Source organism: Lycorma delicatula, chromosome 3, assembly GCF_047948215.1.
Source record: "Lycorma delicatula isolate Av1 chromosome 3, ASM4794821v1, whole genome shotgun sequence".
NCBI classification, from domain to species: Eukaryota; Metazoa; Arthropoda; class Insecta; order Hemiptera; family Fulgoridae; genus Lycorma; species Lycorma delicatula.
Window position 1 is genome coordinate 18,284,618 of NC_134457.1, and position 23,961 is coordinate 18,308,578.

General features: G+C 30.9%; 1 protein-coding gene across 2 annotated transcripts in view; it reads right to left on the reverse strand.

Moving 5' to 3' along the window:
• LOC142321423 (mucosa-associated lymphoid tissue lymphoma translocation protein 1-like) overlaps nt 1-23,669 on the reverse strand; it is a 66,391-nt gene extending 42,722 nt beyond the window's left edge. For both annotated transcript variants that reach the window (XR_012755628.1, XM_075359493.1), the window contains exons 1-5: nt 23,291-23,669; nt 19,198-19,361; nt 15,304-15,478; nt 7,222-7,489; nt 2,950-3,042 (exon numbers count right to left, since the gene is read on the reverse strand). Coding sequence is in view for 1 of the 2 variants with exons in the window: in XM_075359493.1 (XP_075215608.1) it covers nt 2,950-3,042; nt 7,222-7,489; nt 15,304-15,478; nt 19,198-19,361; nt 23,291-23,439 (849 nt within the window). In the remaining variant the exon portion in view is untranslated. The remainder of the gene's footprint in view (nt 1-2,949; nt 3,043-7,221; nt 7,490-15,303; nt 15,479-19,197; nt 19,362-23,290) is intronic.
• Between the last annotated feature and the right edge of the window lie 292 nt (nt 23,670-23,961).

Sequence of the window (23,961 nt, forward strand, 5' to 3'; positions counted from 1 at the left end):
TTTCTTTTCTTTTTAGTAATATATTTTAAACTTTCACAATTTTAAAATTGTTCAATCAAATTTAACAAGCAAATATTAATCAAAATATAATAATTAAACAGTATTAAATCTCAATTAATAAGTAAATAAAGTAGAGCAATAAGTTTATAAACAACTGAATACACAGCAAAAAACAAAAAAACAACACACAATTAAATGATACGAAACATATATATATATATATATTATATATATATTATTTTTATATGAAAAACTACATGGTGATGAAAGTTTTAAACAAGAATGGATGGTTTCAAAATTTGAAAGTCATGGAATTCAGCACTTGAAATTCAAGAAGAAAATTTATCCGCAAACATCCTAGCAGCAAATGAATTTACAGAAATTTGATAAAAAATCAACAACATTGAAAGCTCTTCCTAAGGAAATTTTAGTTTCCTGCAAAGAAGAATCAGCTCCAGGCTACAAAATGACTGAAGAACCTCTGAAATTTTTGGTGGATGGTAATGCAAATGGAGGTCACTAAATAAATCTTATGCTGATTGGGAATCAAAGAGATCTCATGGTTTTAAAACATCTTCCAGTTATTTATAAAAGCCATAAGAAAGTATGGATGACTTCGGACATTTTTTCAGATTGTATAATAATTATTTTATAGAAGTTAAAAAAAATGTTCTTTTCATATTAGAAAATGCACCTACCTACTTTTTCTTCAGCAGGCTGCTTGAAAGAGAAAATTAAAAATTCTGTTTCTATCTCCAAATGTTAAAACCATTTTACAACAAATGGATCAAGAGATTATCATTTCCCTGAAATGCCTTTACTGCAAAAATATTCTTATGCGTGGTAATGAAGATGTAAGTGGGATAATTAAAATAATCAAAGATATTTATTTGAAAGAATGTTGTTACATAGTGGCTGATGCATGGAATTCTGTCAAAAGTATGGAATAAAATTTTAAATAAAACAATCCTCGAGACTGATAATACACATTGTGAAGATGCCAAAAATGAAAAGAGATATGAGGCTGTACAGACTGTCACTTCAAAAGCATCAGTGAAAGCGTCATCATTGATGACAATCATCCAGGGTACCAAATTTTGAGTGTGTGAGAAGGTGATCAGCTACCAGAAGAAGTGATAATTTGCATCCAGGGCTGTTACAAGAAAAAGCTTATATTTGTCTGTTGCAGCGACAATAAGAATGCTATTCTACACAAATTCTTTATTTAAAATAATTACGTGATCTTGCAGCTCATAAATGAAAACTGACATTAAAGCAAGTATAGAGTACAGATTTTATTAAAAAGTAATAATATTTTTAAAGACAAGAGGCGTATTTTTTTAAAGGCTGTTTTAAATTTGTCACCATTGGATGAAGTGGAAATTGATGGCGCTAGTGTAGCATGTTTATTTATATCAACGATCATCTGTTTGCAACAAGAGGTTAATGTTATCATATTAATTGCTATGTATAGCCTAGTTGAAATGATTGCTATAATAAATAATCCCGCAAGCTAAGTGAAATCAGTAATTCATTATTTATTTGTGAAAAACAAATCTGCTGCTGATATTCATAGAGAAATTGTCAATGTTTACAGATCCAGTGTTATGTGCAAAGGTAAAGTTCACCAATGATGTCGTTTGTTCGTGCAGGAAGAACGAATGTTTACAATGAAGAACGTAATGGTCGCCGGACTGTTATCACAGATGAATTGACTGAAAATGTGAATGCAAAAATCGTGAAAACAGAAGGCTTACTGTTTCTCAATTATCGATTCAATTTCATTTTGATCAGTAATTTATGACTGAAAAACTGAGTTACCGAAAGTTGTATTCCAGATGGGTACCAAAAATGTTGATAGAAATATACAAAAGAAAAACATCTTGCTGCAGCTCAAACATTTTTGAGACTACGAAAATGAAGGTGATGATTTATGGAACACATTGTGACTGTGGATATCTTATTCAAATATTGAGGCAAAGCAATATACAGTATTTAGTTCGCGTAGATGTGATGGCAGGAACAAACTAAACTAATATAGTTTCACAACTTACATAGAACAAAATTAGCTTGTATGGTTGGGAGACTGGTGTAGCTGCGAGACTTAACGCACCAGTACCGAGTCAACCGGGAGTTTGAGACCCAGCCAGACCGAGTTACTTTTTTTTTACACTTTAAAAACTATTCATTTATTTAATTCTACTGCTCACCTTTGATGTCACAACATAGCAGTAGCTTAGAGCATTTTTTGGGGTGGAAGTGATTTTGAAAAACCTTTTTGCAAATATTGTTATTTTTTATTTGTTACCAAATGTGTCTAAGAAAAATATGACCTTAATTAGGTGAAATCTTAAAATGCTGAGGGTGACCTTGCTCTACAGTCTGAAAATTAGGAGGGTCGAGGGTCAGTCTGGAAATTTAATGGAATCAATGCCCCATATAAATCGTGGTCAGATTATAGAAATAATCACTAAACTAACACATAAACTAAGAAATCTTCTAAGAACTTCTAAACTAAGAAATAATCACTAAACACTAAACTTAAACATGTACAAATGAACATTAACATCCGGAAAATATCCATTCAGTTTTTTGGGTTCCTTAGATGTCAAAGCATCAAGATCTAGGGAAAACCAGATATGCACAAACAAGGTTGATTACAATACTTTCCCTTCTAAAGCTATAGGTCTGCTATAACACTATCTAGACGGGAAAGTAATACCTAATTAAAAAATAAATAACTTTTCAATAAATTAGTTTATTAATTTAATTTAAAGAAACAATGTTACCTAATTACCTAATTAATAAAGAAAACAGTCAATCTGAGGAATGTTATAATACACATACATGTATGATAAAGTTCAGAGTTCAAAATTACTTTACTCTTTTGTGATTTTTTATTAAAAAATAAATACATTACAAATTTTCTGACCAGATAAGAGTACTTACAGTTAAATGGCACACATTACTAGTAACTTCACCACATTTGTTTCTAACTACACACCGATATGCTCCTTCATTTGATTTCTCCACATTTTTTAACTAGAAAATAAATACATGTTTTATTAACTAATTATAGTATTTTCATTCATGTAATTCATGAAAAATATGAAAACACAAAATTAATAAATAATAAAAGATTAAAAGTTTTCATCAGTCATCAGTAAGTACGACTGGTTTCTATTCTTATTTTTAATTTCAGCAATATTATTACATCCTATCTTCAGCTGTTTGTTTTACAAATGCCAGTTTTTATTCACATCTCAGTTTTTATATACTATAAACTTTTTTGTTTCAAAAATAACTAAACTTGGATGTCTTAAATTCATCAATCCACTATCTAATTTACCACTACCAGATTTTGCTATAAACTTCTTTAACTTGCTTCTTGCCTTAAAACAATATTTCATATTTGAATACCCCATTTTATCTTCAACATTTTACTACAACAAAACAAGCCAATAGACCTCAACATTTTTGTTGTTCAGTTTTTCTTACAGTCTATATATTTTATAAACTATTACACTTTCCCAAACACTTTTCAGAAAATTATTCTAATACTTAGATCTGTATTAAGATAGTACCACACTTCTTTTCTAAGTAGCAGTTTTCCTTGCTTGTGCCGCCTGTCAGATTTTGATCATTATATTACTTCATCAACTCTTGTTATTTTATTTTCCTAAATAGCAAAATGTTGTAACATTTAATTTATTTTGTTCACATAATTTTTCTTCATCTTCCTTTCAGTCATGATTTTTTATCTTTCTTTTACTTACTCATTTTCAAAATGAATTTCTCTCCTAGAAATAAATCCATCCCATTCAGAATTTCTTCTAACTAATGTTTTATTTTTACCAAAAGAATGTAATAGGAAAATCTAAACACAATTGTTGTATATAAAATATTATTATAAAAAAAAAAAAACACAATGCAATAGAAAAAGAAGAGATAATTCAGAAATCTATTTAGACAAACTGTACTGGTTAAAATGTACATATCTCATAAAACATTCTGATAAAAATATAAAATAATTTGAGTATTTGTATAATAGAAAAGTGGTGCAAGATATGAGGTCTGTTCAGAATCATATGATGACATTTTGATTGAAAAATTGATAAGCACTGATTGGCAGCAAAGTTTGTTCCTTGTTTGATGACCGAACAGCAGAAAGTACATGAAGTGGATATTTGTCGGCAAATTCTTGAACAAGCTGATGGCGATGAAACATTCATGCAAAGGATCATAACAGGAGATGAGAGCTGCAACAGGAGATGGATTTATGACTACGACATTGAGACAAAAGTTCAATCATCACAGTGGATTGGTAAAGGATCTCCATGCCCCAAGAAAGCGTCAGTATCGATCTAATATCAAAGTGATGTCCTCTGTTTTTTCGATTTTAATGGATCTGTACATTTTGAATTCCTCAAGGTGAACAGTGAACCATCTGTACTATCAAGGAGTGTTTACAAAGATTACATGAAAAAATTCGTAAAAAGAGACCAGAGTTGTGGGGAGACAAGTCATAGTTCCTTTACCACAATGACCTCGCACACCTAGCTTTGTCAATTCATCAGTTTTGTGCCAAAAATCAGATGGCTGTGCTCCCTACTCGCTAGACCTGGCTTCATGCAATTTTTTTTTATTTCTGAAATTAAAATCAGTGATGAAAGGACACTGTTTTCAGACTATTGATGGCATTAAAGCAAATTCAAATGAAGCTATCGAGGATTGCTTCGTGAAGTGAAACATTGCTGGGAGAAGTATTTTGAATGGGACAAGGACCAATGATCTGTAAAATTAATAATAAAGATTAAAAAAAAAAAATAAAGTTTGAATATTTTCTGAACAGACCTCATACATGGTTATCTTAATAGACTCTTCAGTATTGCTATCAACTTTATCTTTAATACTATGTAACGTATCCTTTTCCAAAAAAATGAGATTTCAGCAAATGAATAACTGCTGGGATAATCGATCTCCCTTATGTATGCCAATAACTTTTATGGGTGGAAGTATAAGAAGGTAGAAGATTTACAAGTTGGAAAAGTATTTCTAAAAAAAAAGAAAAAAGATGAACTTGCTCATTAAAAATGCCAGTAGAACTGACAACATTTTTTTACAACAGCAAGATAAATATTTATTAGAAGAGTTCAATATGTTTTCTAATACCGGTTTGTCTCTACATATGTAATAAATTTGACAAAGGGTATAATACTTGTGCAATAAACATTGCACTAATTAGAATAATTGTGTCAAGAGGGAAAATATAATTTAATGCAATTAAAAAATAATATAAATTACAAAAATATTTTTTTAATATAAATTCATCTAACATAAATGTTTGTTAGCCAGTTGTTGCTAAGAGAATAAATAAATAAGTTTTGGGACAACAGGTAACATACAGAGTATAACTGTCTTGCCCTCACAGACGTTTTTACATGAATTAGTTAGTATATGTCTGTTTTTGGATTCTGAACAGATATTTACTAATGTATGTAAACACTGTTATAAATTATATTGTATAATAATAATTGTAACTGTTACATTATATACGACATTCTTATAGACTTATACTGGAATAAAAAATGTACTGAATGTACTTTTTTGACTTGTTTTGGAATGCGAGTGTTGAAAATGAGTAGGTGAAAGAAATTAATGTACACAAGGAGTTTTGTTAAGAATGTATTCTGTTACTAGAATAGTATAAAGATCTGTCAAGAAGATCTATTAGAAGGTGGTGGAATAGTAGTTTATGGTGAAATAATTGATCTGAGTGTTATTTTCTGCCTTTCATAGTATTGTAACTCTAACTTCATGGTTGATATATTTTTGAGTATGTCCGAGTAGCACTCTGAGCGAGTGTTAAAAGTAATCATTAGAATGGGGTACTCCAAAATACATCAATTAAAAGTGTCAATGCTACGATGGGCAAACAATAACATTCGAACCAATTATGATAATCCAAGCGAAAATATGAAATAATTGGCAACCATATGCTATACAAATTAAACCCAGCTTTACTGACAGGAAACGTGATTTGTAACATCTAGAATGTTCAAATGAAATGAATAGTAGTAAATAAATTTAAAAAAGGCTACATCATGACAATAACACACACTAATAATAAATATTTAGGTGCCATCTTTTTTCTGTTTATCCTCTGGAACCACTGTAAGGTATTACTTCAGAGGATGATACTCTTGAAGTGTACTCTTGTACAGTCTCAGGTTGACCATTCCTGAGATGTGCGGTTATTTGAAATCCAACCACCTTGCATCAGCCTTGATCTTTGAGTTTATATTTTGTTATATATTTTCTGTCTTGTATGGTGCTGAGGTATAAACCTTAAAGAAACATCTCTCCCCGGTTCGAAAGATGTGGCATACATTTTGGCATTAACATTCACTTTTTGCACCATAGTAACACAAGCAAGGATCATCTCAACATGACTATTTCTTTACATGTTAAGCCTATTACTCATAACCAAACAGCATAATTTGTCATATATGCTTAAACAGAGCTACTGAATTTCTTCTGAACATTTTTATGTTCTTAAAAAGTACTAGACATATCTCTCATTCTGACCAACCTATCTTACATATAAGCAATCTTACTGAAGCAACGCTTCCAAATATTTTAACACTACTACATTTTTTCAGAATCTTCTTTAGTGATTTTAAAGAACCTCTGAAGTTCCATCATGCTGTTCTATCCATTACATATATTCCGTTTTTATTTTATTTTTAAGCCCAAACGTTTTTGAAACATGTAACTTCTATTCAGTTAGCAGATTTCATCATAAAATAACTTCAATAATTCCTATGAATTTGCTCTCCTAAAGTAGATGTAATGATCTCATTGTCCAGTGCTTTAACATTACTAGCAGACAATTTTTTTAGAGAGCTCTTATTGAAAATTAGATTTTTGCTTTTGAATTCCTTTTTTTCCAATACTTTCTCATTTATATCACTCATCTCTATAATCTATTTGCTTTTATATTCAACCTCTACTTTATTCTTTTCAACCCTGATGAAAATTTATGATTCAAGAGTCTAGGAAGATCCCTCACCATTGATGTTTTCTAAACTTTTATTTTTTCTTTCTATTAACAGAATTGGGTTGACTAGCTGATTTGTATACATACACACTGATAATTAAAACATCACAGCAGTCAATGAGCTAAAGAAAACAGATTTTCTTAAAAATACATTAACTAACCAACAGCGTATCAGTAGTTTCATCTTTTAAGACAATGTTGTCCTTTGTCCATTCAAATTTTGGTTGAGGTCGTCCAAAAACTTTAACATTAAATATATAATCTTGGCATTCATCGACAACAACATATGTAACTGGATTGTCACCGATATTTTTTATAAACTGTGGTGCCACTATCAATTGTGCCTCTACATCGGTAGATGTTTTTTCACATTCTCTATTACCAAAAACATGCTTAGCAATACAATAATAATATCCTTCATCTTCTTCTCTGTTAACAAAACCAATAACAAATTCTGTTTTAATTCTATTTTTTTATTTTAATTTTTTAAAATTATGAAGTAAACTATTTTATCTTTTATGTAAATAAGAGTAGCAAATTAATAACTGTAAAAATCTATTTTTTAAACATAAATATGTATAATGATTTGTAGAGGGCAAACAACACTATCAGGATGGAATAAGACTAGTTTTTATAATTTTTATGAACAATCTTACAGTCATGGGGTTCTTATTCAACTACTTTTACTTTGTTGTTTTTATTTTATCCTACTGTAAGATAATAATGTCTTAAAATATGCAGTACACACAGTTAAGTAGCTAATCTTGTCTGTTTTAAGATGACCTCTCCTGAGATAACATTAACTGAATATCAACATATTTATTCAAATACTGAATATACAAAATTGAAAATGTACATTTTTATTTATGAACACCATTTCTTTTAAATTTAAATAATTTAAATTTTTCATTTATATATATACCAGCTGGTCTGTCTAACCAGAACCTGGACCTTCAGGGCACAGGTCAGCCCAGGTGAATCCCAGAGCCAACTCAGGGGCTCCCTTGGCACTCACAGTGCTTGCTTTGGTTGCCATTCCCATCTACTCAGAGGGCTCCACCCCCTGGACCCCCACACTATATATTATCTTCATGGTTGTGAGAATAATATTAGTAAATAATAATTATAATATTCAGGCTTTATAGAAATCTGAAAAAGAAACTAAATTACAAAAGATAAAGTAATAGTAACAACTAAAGTACACACATGTTTGATGATGAAAATTTCATAACTTATTTCTCTGCCATGGAGACAGAGATATTAGACCACTCCATTTGCACCTCCCAAAACAGCGCCCCAGGGGCACCCTGTTTGTTACTGGCTGATGGTAATGATTGGTCTAACCTCCCAAGAAGTCTACCTTGCCACTCCTAGAAGGCCTACCTCACCACTCTAGCCACACATTATTGTTAACAGATTTCTTTTGAATTTATTTAATATTATTTTTGTAATATTATTCACTCAATTGGTTTGAATCATTCAGTTCAAACCCAGCTCACAGTTCATTAAAGTTTGTGATTCAACCGACAAATCTCCAATATTACATAAAGAGATTTTTTTTTTGAGATGAAATACATCTAAAAACCTTCTCAGTTATGCCAAGAAACAAGGGTAAAAATTTGGTTGCAACTGATCAAGTAGTTTTTTTGTTTATCACGAACAAACAAAAATCCTCATATATATATATATATATATATAATATTATATATAACTATTATTATTATTAATTCATGAAGGAAGTAAAGTATTTATCATTCTGAGAAACTTAGATTTGCAATTTCAAGAAATGATTTTTCAATAACTTTATGAAACATTGCTAAAATTAAAAAAAAAAACTGATGGGGATACCATATGACTTCCTTATACTATTAAATTACACATACACATTTTTTTAAATTAAAATTACATCAAATTTTATTCCATTAATACCTTCTTCTAATATTTTTTCATAAATTTTATTTTTATTGTTATTGAATTACTATTTATCGTAAAAGGTTTTTACAATCACAGATTAATAATTATTAATAAATCAATATATTTAAATTTAAAAAAAAAAAGTTAAAAAAAAGGAGGTCAAGTCTGATTTGAAGCGATGTGCCTTCCTCTTGTAACATCAAAATATTTCATTAATTACAATTTTATTTGGCTATAACTCTGGAACCAATGAAAATAAGTACCACTGATGATATATTGTTGAAAATCTTCCAATGAGGGCTTATTACTACAGTCAAGAAAAATGTCAAAATCCAAATTTTTGGGATTTTGGGCTTTTTTTTAGAGGGCGAAAAATGCTTTCACGTTATCATCACCCGGAATAAATGGGTTTCATAAAAAACAAAATAACTAGCTAAAACAATTAAAAATTAAACTTATAATTAATATCAAACGTAAAATGTTTCTTATAACACACATTTAAAACTAATATCACAGCTGTAAACATATAAATAAGCGTAAATATAATAAAAAATAAAAATATATAAAATGTAACCAGAAATAAATAGAATTTTATAAAGTCCAAGAAGGGTGTAAAGGCTCCTTCTCAGATAACAGAACAAAAAAACGAACACAAATACATAAAAATTAAAGCAAAAACAGACACATTAAAAACTTTTTCAATACAAAAATTATACACAATATAAAATTTTAGATATAACATGATGCAAAAATAGAAACAACCGGTCTAAAACTTCATTATCATTGCCAAAGATTTTACAGATATATCTGGGCAATTTAAATTTACGATGCAAAACTGCATAGCATATACAATCTACAAGTATGTGGAGCAGTCAAGCGGCAGTTGCATCATACATATATTGGGCATTTACTTTTGACATTAGATAAAACACACTGGTTATAAATTTGAATAAATTGTAAAAGATTTTGGCTTTAGGAATTGTTGTTTATATTAATAAATCAATATATTTAAATTAAAATGAAATTAAAAAAAAAAAATTAAAAAAGGAGATGATGTCTGTTCGAACAGATGTGCCTTGCTCTTCTAAGACCCAAATATTCCATTAATTAAAATTTCATTTGGCTATAACTCTGGAACCAATGAAAATAAGTACCACTTATGATATATCGTTGAAAAGCTCATTTCGGTTTTCCCACTCTTCATACTTGTGTTGGAACTCAGAAACCCGGAATATCCTTCAGATGGTTGGTTACATTTTTTTAAATGTTTTCTACTGTTCCAAAATGGTGTCCCCTTTGAGGTGTTTTTTTAAAGTTGGAAACAGGAAAAAGTTGCAGACTCAAGTCAGGTTAATAAGTTAGTTGAGGAACTACAGGAATGTTTTTCTTTGCTAAAAACTCTAACTAAAAGTGCAGTATGACAAAGTGCATTGTCACGATGCAGCATCCAGTAGTCTTTGATAGCTGGTCTCACGGGGGCAACTCTTTTCCGCAGTCGTCAAAAATTTCTTGGTAAACATATTGATTTAAAGTCTATCCTGTAGGCAAAAACTCCTTATGGACAATCCTATTACTATCAAAGAAACATATTAGCATAATTTTTGATTTGCTCATTTTTGCTTTTTTGGGATGTGATGAATTTGAAGTGTGCTACTCTTTGGTCTGGTATTTGTTTCTGGATCGTACTCAAATATCCAAAGATTCATCACCAGTAATAACATTTTTTAGATAATCAGGATCAGTTTCAAATCGTCGTAGAAAATTGCAGGACACTTCCACCATGTTGATTTTCTGTTCAACAGTGAGGTTTTTTTGGGACTAATTTTGCACAAAATTTTTTTATGTCGAATTTGTTTGTCAAAATTTGATGGACTGTGGTACGGTTCAAATTCAATTGTTCTGCAATCATTCTGACAGTTAATCGCTGGTTGTAAAGTATCAAGTCTCTGATTCACTCAACATTGTCGTCACTTTTCGACGTTAACGGTCTTCCGGAGCATGGATCGTCAGCAACTGATTCCTGGCCATCTGAAAATGCTTTAAACCACCTAAAAACTTGGGCTTGTGACAGAGCATCATTTGCATATGCACTTTTCAATTTTGAATAAGTTTCAGTAGCATTCTCACAAAGATTAGCACAAAACTTGATTGCACAACATTGCTCATAATTAGTACCGCTCATTTTTGTAATGCACAACAAAAACTAGTGTCACGAAAAGTTTGTTTATGTTTCACGTGGCAACAACAGACTATAAATATTAATCAGCTGTTCATATAACCATATGTTTACTAGTAACTTTACAGTGTTGCTACCTTGGCTGGCAAAAAAAACTAGTCTCATTACTTTATTTTTATTAACCTTGTGTGTGTGTATATCAAAAACACAAGTAGTATAAAAAGTCTACCACCAAGAATACAGAATTCAATAATTCTTTTTACTTATGCTTGTTGTTATATAAAACCGCTTTCAAGGATTTCCCTCATCATCAGTTAATAAAACATACTCTTTTTAAAAAATCACACATTAAATTCTGTACTCATGGTGGTAGACTTTTTATACTTTTGTCTTAGTACAGAGGGGAATATGGGCAAATACAATAACAAAAAAAAATTATAATAAAGTAAAGTTTTACGTTAAAAGAATTTATAAATAAGAATATATATATATATATATATATATATAAATATATTCAATCCTCATAGAATAAAACACAGAATTCACTGTTAAGAGTAATGTCTTTCCATAATTAGACAGTTAACTCTTAACTTTTAATCATAATTTAATTAAAAAGTTTTTAATTTTTAATTTAATTATTAATAGAATTAGAACTGATATTCAATATAAGATATAACTGAACTAGCATCCCTGTTGCAGTCAAGGGATATTTAGCCAGTCATGGTTTGCTTCACTTGTCCTTCTCATCTAGCCAGAGTTCTGCCCCTTGAACCCTGTTTTGTTTATTAAACTCATGTTTGTGAGAATAATGGTAAATAAAACTTAAAACCTGCTCAATTTATAAAAAATATCAGTGTATAGTAATTTCTTCATAGCACCAGTTTGGTCACTGTAGGACCTGAAACTTTGAGTCATCTAAGAACATGAGTTTCAAAACAGTCGGCCTCCAGCTTAAAAATTGTAAAAAGTTGTAATTGGTTAACCATATGAAGTACAGGTAAATATGTATTTTGCCCGGTTCTTAGCATTACCAGGTAAACACCACTAGGAGGTGACTACTTTGTTTCTCATTTTTTTAAATTCTTTAATTATTTAATTACTTTTATTTTATGTTTTTTAGTCAAGTAACTTAAGGTAGGTGCAGGCAGTAACACTGGCATACTGTTATACTGTAACAGTGGCTGTGTTGATTAAACTGCTGCACTATACACAATCACACCCCTTAAAAAAAAATCAAAATTCAAAAAACCCAAAAATGGTTTTTAGATATTTATCTGAAGAGTACTTGCAAGCTCCAGTCCAGTGAATATCATTAAGTATAGTACTACAACATTTTTAATCATTGTTCACATTTTTTTTGCCTTTCTTCGCTCTTTTCAAGGTTGAATTTTGAATATTCTAAAAATTGGTTTTTAAATATTTACATGAAAATTATACACATCAAAAATCAAGTTCATATCTTCATTTTTACCATTAAAAAAAAACAGCCACGTTTAAAAAAAAAATCAAAATCAATTCTAACCCTCGGAATTTCAAAGACCCATTCTTAGAGTGCACTTACACCATAAGAAGAACATGTATATAAATTTTCATCAGTTTATCTTTATTAGTTTTTGCTGGATGCTGGTGAATCAGTCAGTCAGGACAAGTTGCTGATATTTGAAGTCATATCTCCATCTAATCATAACCTAATGTATGAAGTTTTATCTTTTCAGATTTAAATTTGTAATGTAAAATGACAGCTTACAGTGTATATAATAGTTTTGTGGCCGAGATTTACAGATTAATTTATACCAATAACATCGATGATTAACATTAAATTATATTAAATAAACTGAATTTATATAATAAAGGATTGTAATTCTTAAATAACCAAGACAATAATAAAAGTAAGTGCTTAACATACAATTAAATTAAATTGTATGAAATTAAAGCATAATAAAATATTTTAATAATAGAAAGAACAATACAAATAAATATTACCCAAACAGAATATAAAAATAAAATATGATGGCTATAATACGAATTGTTAAAATAAGTCAACATTTGAAACAATTGTCAGAACACATTAAAGCCAAAAAAAAAAAAAAATGGAAATACAAAAAATACCCAAAGTAACACTATTAAATAAACAAGCACATAATAAAAACATATAAAATAATTTTGAAACCCTTGAGAATTTTCATAGTAACAAAATGTATAACTCTAATCAGAACCACCAAAAAATAGATTAACAAATTTATTTTAAAAACATAAAATTTATAAACAGTAAAATTTACTTGCATACTTCAGTTTCTTAGAATATTAAGAAAAATCCCAAACTGTTTTCAGGTAAACCTGTATTACTAGGATCATTCAGAAATTTCTCGCCCTGATTCAGAGATGGTGCAAGTTATTAACAAGTGACTATGATATTTGTGAAGTACAATCCTTAAGATAGTATGCTGCAAAGTTTGAAATGCGTGCAATTAGTTGCTTGTTTGTGATGATCAGGTAAAGCAAACACAAGTTCTGATATTTTCTGAAAAATTGATAAACCTGGAGTTTAAGTTGTAAAGTACTTTGTTTTAAAAGGTTTAACCCTGATGGACATACAAAATGAGTTAGATTCCATCTTAAAGGGATTCTTTCCCTTTGTTTTTGATGGTAAAAAAGAGGGGATGCTGTATTTTTTTCCTTGGCACACAACGAAGTGTCGTTATCAGTGCTTGGACACAAAATTACCAAAGTAAATAATTAAAAACTGAAATTTACTTTAAAGTTTAAAATTATTGAAAATTTCTAGGTTCAAAATAATAACAATATTAAAAATATAGCATGAAACAACAAAATTATCAAATGTCAAAAGGCAGAAGATGAAAGTTTTAATCAAATGCATGGCCTTAAGAAATTGTAACAGATTAGACAACATCAATATACTGTTGTCTAAGATATTTTGTACATTAGATACTAGTTTAAACTTCTGATGAAATGCTACATAACAGACACAGTCCACAAGGATTTGGTGCACTGTTAGTAGATAGTCGCGGTGAACACAAACATGTGCATCAATCTGAGTTATCAGATATCCATGAGTGAACCTTGTGTGCCCTATTCACAAACAGCAAATAACAACCTCCTCACGACGGTTATTTCTACATGAAGCCACATGCTGACACAGTGTTCTTAATTGGACAAAGTTTATTGTTGATGGTAGCATTCCATTTACTTTACTACTCATCATGAACCACCATCTTCAGAAAACAGACAAGATCGTTTGAAACAACGCGATTAATAAAAGGGAGCTGCAAACAGGCCTCTTTTGGTGCACATTGCCTGAAATATGACAAGGGATCCAGCAGAAGCTCATGGCTGTGTTACTTGAGTCATTTCAGAGATAATAGACTGTATATCACAGACAATAGGGTGTCAATAGACTGTATATCACAGACACGTGCATGGCACTCCAGATCACCTGCAAGGCACTCATAGAATCTGAACAGCCAAGTACATGTCAAAATGATGGGATAAGTATATTTAAGCCCTTGTTAATAGCATACAGCTCTGCGACGAAAACACTGGTGAAGCTGGGTAGGCCAAACATGGTATGTTCTATTGGCAACCATGAAGCATAACCAACAGAATTATTGTGTCTAGAGCCCTCTATATAAACTATAGCATCTGGATTCACGCTATTTATAATATTGAAAACTTTTTCTCCATTTTTTTATATAGACTGAAACTAAGCCAATAATTCATGGTGGAGGCTGCCAAGGGGGGTAATAACACTGAGTAACAGGCGGTACTGGTGGTAAATATATTTTTTGAAATAAGAAAATGCATTTAACTAAACACCGCTTGAGGATATATTTAAACTTATTTAAATGTGATTCTGCTGTCTTAAATGTTTTATAACAGTTGATGAAGCGGGGACTTACCATTATGAGCTTATTTTGCAGCTGGACAAATTGCATTCTACTGAAGGTATTAAAAAGTAGGCAAGTTGGTGGTCTAATTGTATCAAATATCAAAGTGTAACAACATTGAAAAATAAAAAAGATTTTCGAAAAATCTTGTTTTTCTTTGTCAGGCCGAGAACTTTCTGAATGGTCCTTATATGTTCCATCACAGTTTCTTAAATTTGAAATAGATTTTCATAAGTAAAAAACATTACCCAAAATTTTGAATTCTAAGACAAGAAGTAGTCTGATTAGGGAGAGCAATGTTTTCATGGTACCACTGATACGATGGAGGTGGCAATCCCGTGACTAGAAATTCTAGTGTAAATAATGATCCAGGCAACAGGGAAATACATTGTTCACGAGGTTCTTTCACAATTTTTAATTCTTCTAAAACAAAATAAACACATTCCATAAGTAACAAATAAACATATATGAAAATAAAGAAAAGAATAAAAAACTTATTGTTTTTTTTAAATTTATATATAATTTTTTTATGGTAAATGTAAAAAAAATGTAAAGAAAAAGTTTGCCTGCTTTCCTTGTAATGTAATTTCAATGTTCCACAATTTTGTTAAAAAATTACACAAAAAATTTAGGTTTAAGTATATTTAAGAAAAAATATTTATGTGCTGTTAAAAATATTTTTAACAAATATCGACAGCTTTCATGTAGCAATCTTTTGTTACAGCAATACAATTGTTACAGCTCATAGTAAAGGTAGGAAGTTATCTTTATATTGAACGTTGTTTCAACAACAGCATTACAGTACAGATAAATTTCAAATTCAATTAACAATAAGAGGAAAAAGAAGACTTGTATGCTATAAGTAAGCTTTTTCTATTTTTAAATTAATTTTTTATCACCCATAAAAAATCTCAAAAAAAAGTTAATGACATACTGGGAAAATTTCTTTTTGAAATGAAACATATTACATTTTAACTCAACACAATACTTCAGCTTATGAGAAAGGGCCTCATCATGCTTCCATTGCCACTTTTAATAAATTGCCAAAGCATTTGAAAAAAAATCTTCCTGGTTTATTTAAAATATAATTAAATAATTTTCTTTTAAGGAAACAATATTACTATGTCTAGGAATCTTTAAATAATACAGATTAAAGTATTCAATCCATGATTTACATGGATGTACATGTACAAAAATGTCCTCAAAATAATTTTTAATAGCAGCTTCCAAAATTGAACGTGCATCGAGTTGCAAAGTTTGTTCCTCATTTGATGACTGAACCAGCAGAAAGAATGTGATTGTTTGTCGGCAACTTCTTGAACAATCCGATGATGATGAAACATTTATGCAAGGGAGCATAATGGAAGATGAAAGCTGGGTTTATGTATGACATTGAGAGTTTTAATAAAACCTAATATGGGTGAGGAAAAAAAAACATTAAAAGAGACAAAAATACTTGTAAATGATAATTTTTACTGACTCATATTTCTTCACAAAAGGTTTTTTGTTCCCTGGAGAGAACTAACAATAAAAAATGTGCATTAATGCTTTTTAAAGCTAGAAAATTCAAGACAAATAATTTAACACTGAGATATAAACAGTTTTTAATAGAAGAGAAATAACAAGTAGGATTAAAACTTTTTCAAGAGCAACAAAAGTAAGACATCTATTTTAAGAATGAATTAGCAAGTTTTATGTAAGTTATAACAATCTCATTTAAAACATTTTTCTACTGATAATTTGAATTAACAGTCATATACAGTGAAATAATTGTTTATAGAATTAAAAAGCATACAAATAGATTAAAAAAAAATTAATATATATATATATATATATATATACATACATTATCTTCATTCAATACAGTTCCTGCCTGCTTTTATGCATTGTTTATACTGCTGTTGCAAAGGGCACTAGAAAAGTTTTAATTTGATTTAACAGAAAATCATAGGTAACCACCAGGTTGGTCTAGTGGTGAACGCGTCTTCACAAATCAGCTGATTTCAAAGTTGAGAGTTCAAACATTCAAATCCTAGTAAAGGCAGTTACTTTTATATGGATTTGAATACTAGATCGTGGATATCTTCTTTGGTGGTTGGGTTTCAATTAACCACACATCTCAGAAAACGTTGACCTGAGGATATACAAGACTACACTTCACTTACACTCATACATATCAACAGGGAAAAACGAAAAAAAAAGAAAAGATAATCATACGTGGTTACAAGTTAGTGTGTATTTAGACAGTCTCAACCTGATTGTAGATGTTATAGTCACTGTCTCTATGATATTTATTTTTTTAGCTGCGTTAATGATATTGTCATGGTTGAAAACTGAATACCAGGTAATTATGCACATGGGGCAAGTATTTATCAGTGTTTAGAGAAATGGTTCGTATGCTTGAGGAGGACTGTTACACAACAATATTTAGGTAACACAAAGTTTGAAAGAGGAAATTTTGGCCTCGAGAATACTTTAAAGCCGGGTCAACCATCTTCATCTGTGTGTGAGTGAGGGAAACATTGCTACAGTATGAAAATGCTTCAGACAGAAAAATGTGTAACTACCACCAAATAGGAATACTCGGACATTAATGCACCAGCAGTTCATGCTATTCTGAGAGTTTACCTTCAAGTTAGAAAGCTTTGTACCCTTGTGCTGCATAATTGGCTGTACTATTATGACATCCCAACCAAGTCTCAAAACAAAGTGTGAGTGTTCAAAGATGAACCCCATGGCTGTTCGAAAATCCAGAACAGTGAAGAAGAAAATGGAAACTTAGAAGACTGTTTCAGAAAGTGCATATCGAGGAACGCCTCCCTACAGTCCTGACCTCGCTCCATGTTGACTTCCCCAGAGGTGAAGAAAAAACTGACAGGGATATTTTACAAGTAATTATGACATCCTAAGAGTTTAAGACAATGAATGCACCCAAATTTTGATTGAAACATGGCAAGGTTTCTTTGAAGACTGGTTTCAAAGGATGGAGAAGATATAATACGTGGTGGAAATTTTGAAAAAAATTATAAATTTTTGGTTCGCTTGTTCAACGATTTCATAAGTCAGAATGCTGGGCCTGCCACTCCACTCTTTGTCATGCACATTTTTTTAAAGTATCAACTCCACTGTCTAACCTTTCCTTCACGCATTACTGTAGGTCCATACAATAGGCACAACTCCCGATGAATTTCAGCAGCTGAAGAACCTTTTGCACACAAAAATCAAATCACAGCGCACACTTCACAACTGGCAGGAGAGACGATTGTCACAGACGTTGCGATCTGCATTCACCAGTTGGCAAAACTACTGATCAAATCAGACAGCAGTCGCCTCGTAAGTAGCCGACAGATGGCCCTGCATGCATGAAACTGTGTTCTAACCTGCTAATATTTAAATATAAGCTGATGGCCCTTACTTTATGAATATGCCTTGTATCTATTAAATCATAATCCATTTTACTGATATCAGTAAATTGGCATGTTTTTTTTTGTTCAATAAAAAAAGCTTTTGTTTTGGTGATAACAAATGAGGAACAAAAAGAATACAAACATTTTCTTTATTAAATCTGACTAAAATCTCACACATTATCTCTCTATTAATCTTATCATTTCTTCTAATATCCAAATGATCAAAGTTTGATCTTGTACTGAAAAGCTTTGAATCAGATTTGCCAATTTTTCTGTTCAGGAAGCTACAGGCAACCAGCTCTGTTCACTGCTTCTACAGACTACCATCATTCTTTGTACCATTTATGGCACTCAGACACAGCTGTTCTTAATAAAAACTCTAACTATATACAATTTGAAATATTTCAAATGTTTTGGTACCTACTTTCTTTAATTCACATAAAAATTTAATAGCTACAATTTGTCACAAATTATTGTGACAACTTAACACATAGAAACTTGTACAACCAGTTAAAAAATGTCTCTCTAACCAATAACACAGATCAACTGTAGGATTGATAATATGGCTACATTAGTCCAAGAACATAGTAATGCTACATATTTTCACCTAACATTACTATAGCAATGTGATTGTATGCACAACGGAGTAATCATTACAATTCTGTATACAATATTTTATTGTCTGAAATTTTATGATTATAAAATATAAGTTAACACTCATAAATAACAGCTTACCTGGATCAGATATCACAGACAGTGCATCAAAAAGTTCACTTTCGCTTAAAATATTTTGCAAATGATTTACTTTATATAAACGAATATCAAGTTCATTTAGAAGTATAAGTGAAGGATTATCTGATGATTTCATTCTAAAGAGCTGATTATCGCTTATACTTATTCTGTATTAAAAAGAGGAAAACACAAAAAAAAGATTAATATTAGTCCCAAATTATTTATTCTACTGACAGAAGGAGAAACCATTCAAATGAGAATGTTTTTCTTTTAACATTCTTATTGGTGATTAAATTAATGTATTCTGTTTTATGAAAGTAGTAGTAAACCATATTGGCTCACAAAAAGAGAGATCATTAATTGTGTACATTAGCATGTGACTAAGTTCAGCATACATACTAAACCAACCAGTGATATTTTACAATAGGTTACATAATCAGCCTCTTATCTCATAATATGAAAGGTTTGTCGCATAATGGACAAACCTTGTCCATGTAAGTCCAATGTAAGAGAAGTATATATTTTTGAAATTTACCTTCGAGTATGTTTTTCAGCAATAGGTATGAAAATATTTTATGTCTAGGTGATGTGACATACATTCTGTTTTTCACTGAAGTTAATTCTTACATATTAAAAAAACAATATTGGAAAAAAGGAATGATAGTCTGAATGAGTATCGAATATCATGCATTAGGAAACATAAAACTATAAAAAAAAGTAAGACAAAAAGAAAAGAAGAATATAAATACTTAGAATCCATTTTTAATTATCAAAAGGCTTGTTATGCAAACAGGACAACATTTATGATATATAAAAAATTGAAGTACTTTTAGAACTGTTTCTATAACTATAAGAAAATTATTTAATATAATAAATGACTGAAATCACAAAACAAACAATATTTAATTTATACAACACTTGTGTTCATCTTCAGTAACTGGTATAGGTATTCACCCCCTGTTATCATCTTGTGTTATTACTATTTTTTTCTTCTTTTTAGTCAGGCAGACAAGTATTTACAACAGAGTATATTATAATATTATGCTCATTAAATATTATTCAGTTTTTCATTTCAATAGTTTGAAATAATATTTTCACATTATTAGCTTAATTCTTGTGAGAACTGAATTCGCTAATGGTAATTAATCAATCCACTTTTCCTAGCACATAATTTTATTACCTTCATGATATATTGAATTTAGACTGCAAACTTAACTTTTATAATAATTTTGAATTTTGGTATCTACATTATACCACTTTTAAAAAATTAGAGCAACTTTTAAATTAACTACAATTTACACTTTATTTACCATAACATTTTTGATAAATATATTATGCGATTTAGGCAGCCCATGTATTGTTTTTAATTTTTATCTGAGTATTTTGGTGGCAAGTAATTTACAGTAGCATGTTTTGTTAAATGGAATGTGGATTATTTTTCTAACTTTTAAAATGGCACCTGTGTAAGATTGGAGAATTATAAGATTGAAGTTTGGTATCCATGATTTACAATCAAAGACTATAAAATATACTAAAATTAATTTATAAAAAATTTCTTAAACCTTTAACTGTCAAACATTTTGATCTGATTCTGCACCAAAGATGATTAAAGAAAAGAACAAAATAATTTAAAGAGCATAACAATGGGAAAACGTCTGGCAAGTTTCAGGATCTTTCAGTATATTCAAGTGATATGGCTCCAGATAAGACTGAGATTGTTGTGATTACAACAACCAAGCAAAGGCCAACACTGAAGATGGTGCTTGAGGGCCAAAGGATAGTTTCAAGTACTGCAATAAAATATCTTGGAATACGGGTGGATGCCAGAATGCGTTTCAGCACCCACGTCTTGGAGGCCTGCTTGAAGGCTGAACAGGTCATGTGTCTGGTTGCCAGATTACTGCCGCACTATGGAGGACCAAGGCAGCAGAGGAGGAGGTGCTGTCTGGGGTGTTATATTCCATATAACTTTACAGTGCTGAGATATGGGAAGAGGTCTTTAGATATGGTGTATACAGGGGTGCTCTCGAATCAATACACAGAAGGAGCTGCCTTCATATCGCACAAAGTGTTGGCAGGAATATTACCTGTCGATCTGGAGATCACTTGCAGGAAGAAGATTAAAGAGCAACAGGGGTCAACACCTGCGGAAAAAAGGAGTGGCTGGCTCCATTATGGAAGAAATGAGGATAGAATGCCAGATGCAGTTGGGACACTAACTATAGAGGCCGTTGGCCACACCGTATAATTAGGGATCCGAGATGTTGGTGTGAGAAGGCCCATGGCTCGCTAGATTACTGTCTTACACAGTTTCTAGAAGGCCACACAGGGCGGGGGGGGGGGGGGTTCAGACAATACCTTTTTAGGTTTAAGCTAGATCCTTCCGCTAATCCAGTGTGTGTAGATAAGGGAGAGACAGCATATCATGTTTTCTTCCGCTGCCCCCGATTTGAGGATGTAAGGAGGGAAATATTGGACACCATAGATAAAAGGGAACTGCAGCAGATCATGTTGGAAAGTGCGGAAAACTGGATGGCTGTAGCAAGATTTGCTAGGAAGATCATGGAGAAGCTATACATCTGGGAGGATTCTTGCAGGGGTAGAAGGGGTTGTCAGAGGGTGCAGAAGCAAACAAGCATGTGGCTGAGAGCCTAGGGGGTTCACCGTATGTGTGGGGATCGTCTGGGTGCGATGAGGTTGTGGGCACTCCACTCCTGCTCCGATGGTAACCCATATGATAAGTATACCAGTGTGTGATGAAAGTTTAGTTTGATGTTTGGTATCTTGTGGGTATGAAGTCCGTATCTGTTGACTGTGGTGTCTGAATGTGTGGGAGGGCATATTCCCCTCTTCCTGAAGTAATGCACACCAGCTGTATCAGGAAGGGTGGGTAGCCAGGAGTGGAGGCTTAGTCACTAGTGTGCAGGAACACATACGCATTTAATATCTTGTGGAACCTGCTAATGTGCCCAACACTGCCTATGCACCCATAAACGGGATTCCTCCGCCTCTTAAAAAAAGGTATATTCAAGTGGTCAAACAGTATACGGAGCAAATTATGTTATTATAAAACGAATACAAACAAGGTAACCAGAACTGTGAATAAGGTACAGCAGGGTAACTTCTGTTAGATGACCACACTTGTATAAGTGTAAAAAAGAATTTAATGAATGATCACTTAATATTCCAAAACAGATATTACTAAAGTCTTTCTAAGACCTCCCTATTTACAGGATCCTAGCAGATAATTGTTTTAATTAAGTAGAATAGACACATATGCCTATAGAATAATATACTGTACAATTTATTGATTTAAACAATGAAAGTTGAGAATGTTTATTACCATATATAAACAAACGATATTACAGTTTAACCTTTATCACAGAATATGAACACAATAACCAATTACATTTTTCTGACCTCACAATCATAAAACATAAACAATAAAAGCAGACTTTCAATATATACAGAAAAACGAAAAGTGATGGATACATTCGTTCATATTTAAAACATTCAATGTCATATAAAGCTTTTTGAAATATGAACCACATACTACTCAACACCCATTCAAATTTAATATGAAATATAATTCAACATACTGTAAAACATCTAGCACACACAGATGGATATAAAAGTGATATGAAACAAACAATCATTATAACACAAAACTTGAACAAAATAGTTGACAGATTTAAAAAATCTAATAAAATAATGTCTTCAGAACAAAGGAAAAACATTGCTCATAAAATACTACAACCAAACATAATAAACTGAATACAAATGCACTTATTACTGTTTATTGATTGCTGTGGTTTAATAATGTTCTACAATGCCCAATGTACATTACACAAACATCAGATACAGATTCAAACAGAATACAATGATCAAATTCAAATTTTTTAACCACCTGAGATGCAAATCCAATAACCTGCCATGGTTATTGAAAAACAATGTGTATGCAATATATGAACCACATTATGACAAAACAAAAAAAAAATGGCCGAATGTGGTAAAGCTAGCTGTTCAACCTGCAATTTTATATCCAAAAAGAAAAACTTATAACAATGCAAGTGCAGTGCAATCTCTTGTAGCTTACCTATACATGGATTCATCAGATGCCAAGTAACTGAGTACACGATTCCATGAATCATTTAAATTTAACTTAAGTAGTAGTCTGTAGAAAAGATCAGGGAACTTAGCTGAAAATTCTCCAATGCTAAGTTCTGATAAGATTTCATTCAACATTTTGAACGTATGTTAACTTGTATTAACTAACCTCTAATTTATACAGTTTTCAAATTAACCAATCATTAAATTACAATAAAACACACCAAATCCACCTATTAAAAGGTTGATCGAATAAATTCCTATAAGTATATTCTGTCTGACTCATATCAGAGACAATTTATTTGAATGTCAAAGTATTTTTTATTACGAACTTTCCTCGTTCTCCTCTCTCCCTCCACATTCGAACAAGATAGCCTAACAATATATGGAGTATAAGCAAATCAGGGTTACCTCTGCGAAAAACATTCTTATTATAGTAATAAATTAAAAATTTTCCAAAGACTAAACTTAATTTTATTCTAATTATTATACATGTAGGTTTATATTAATAAAATAAATGTTAAATTTTTGACATATTTAAATTTTATATTATAGTATAATACTTCATTGTTTTTTTTTTGTTGAAGATATGGAAAATGATAGATAACAATTTTTCCATGTTTAAATTAATTTTTAAGATAATATCTCGATAATAGTAAT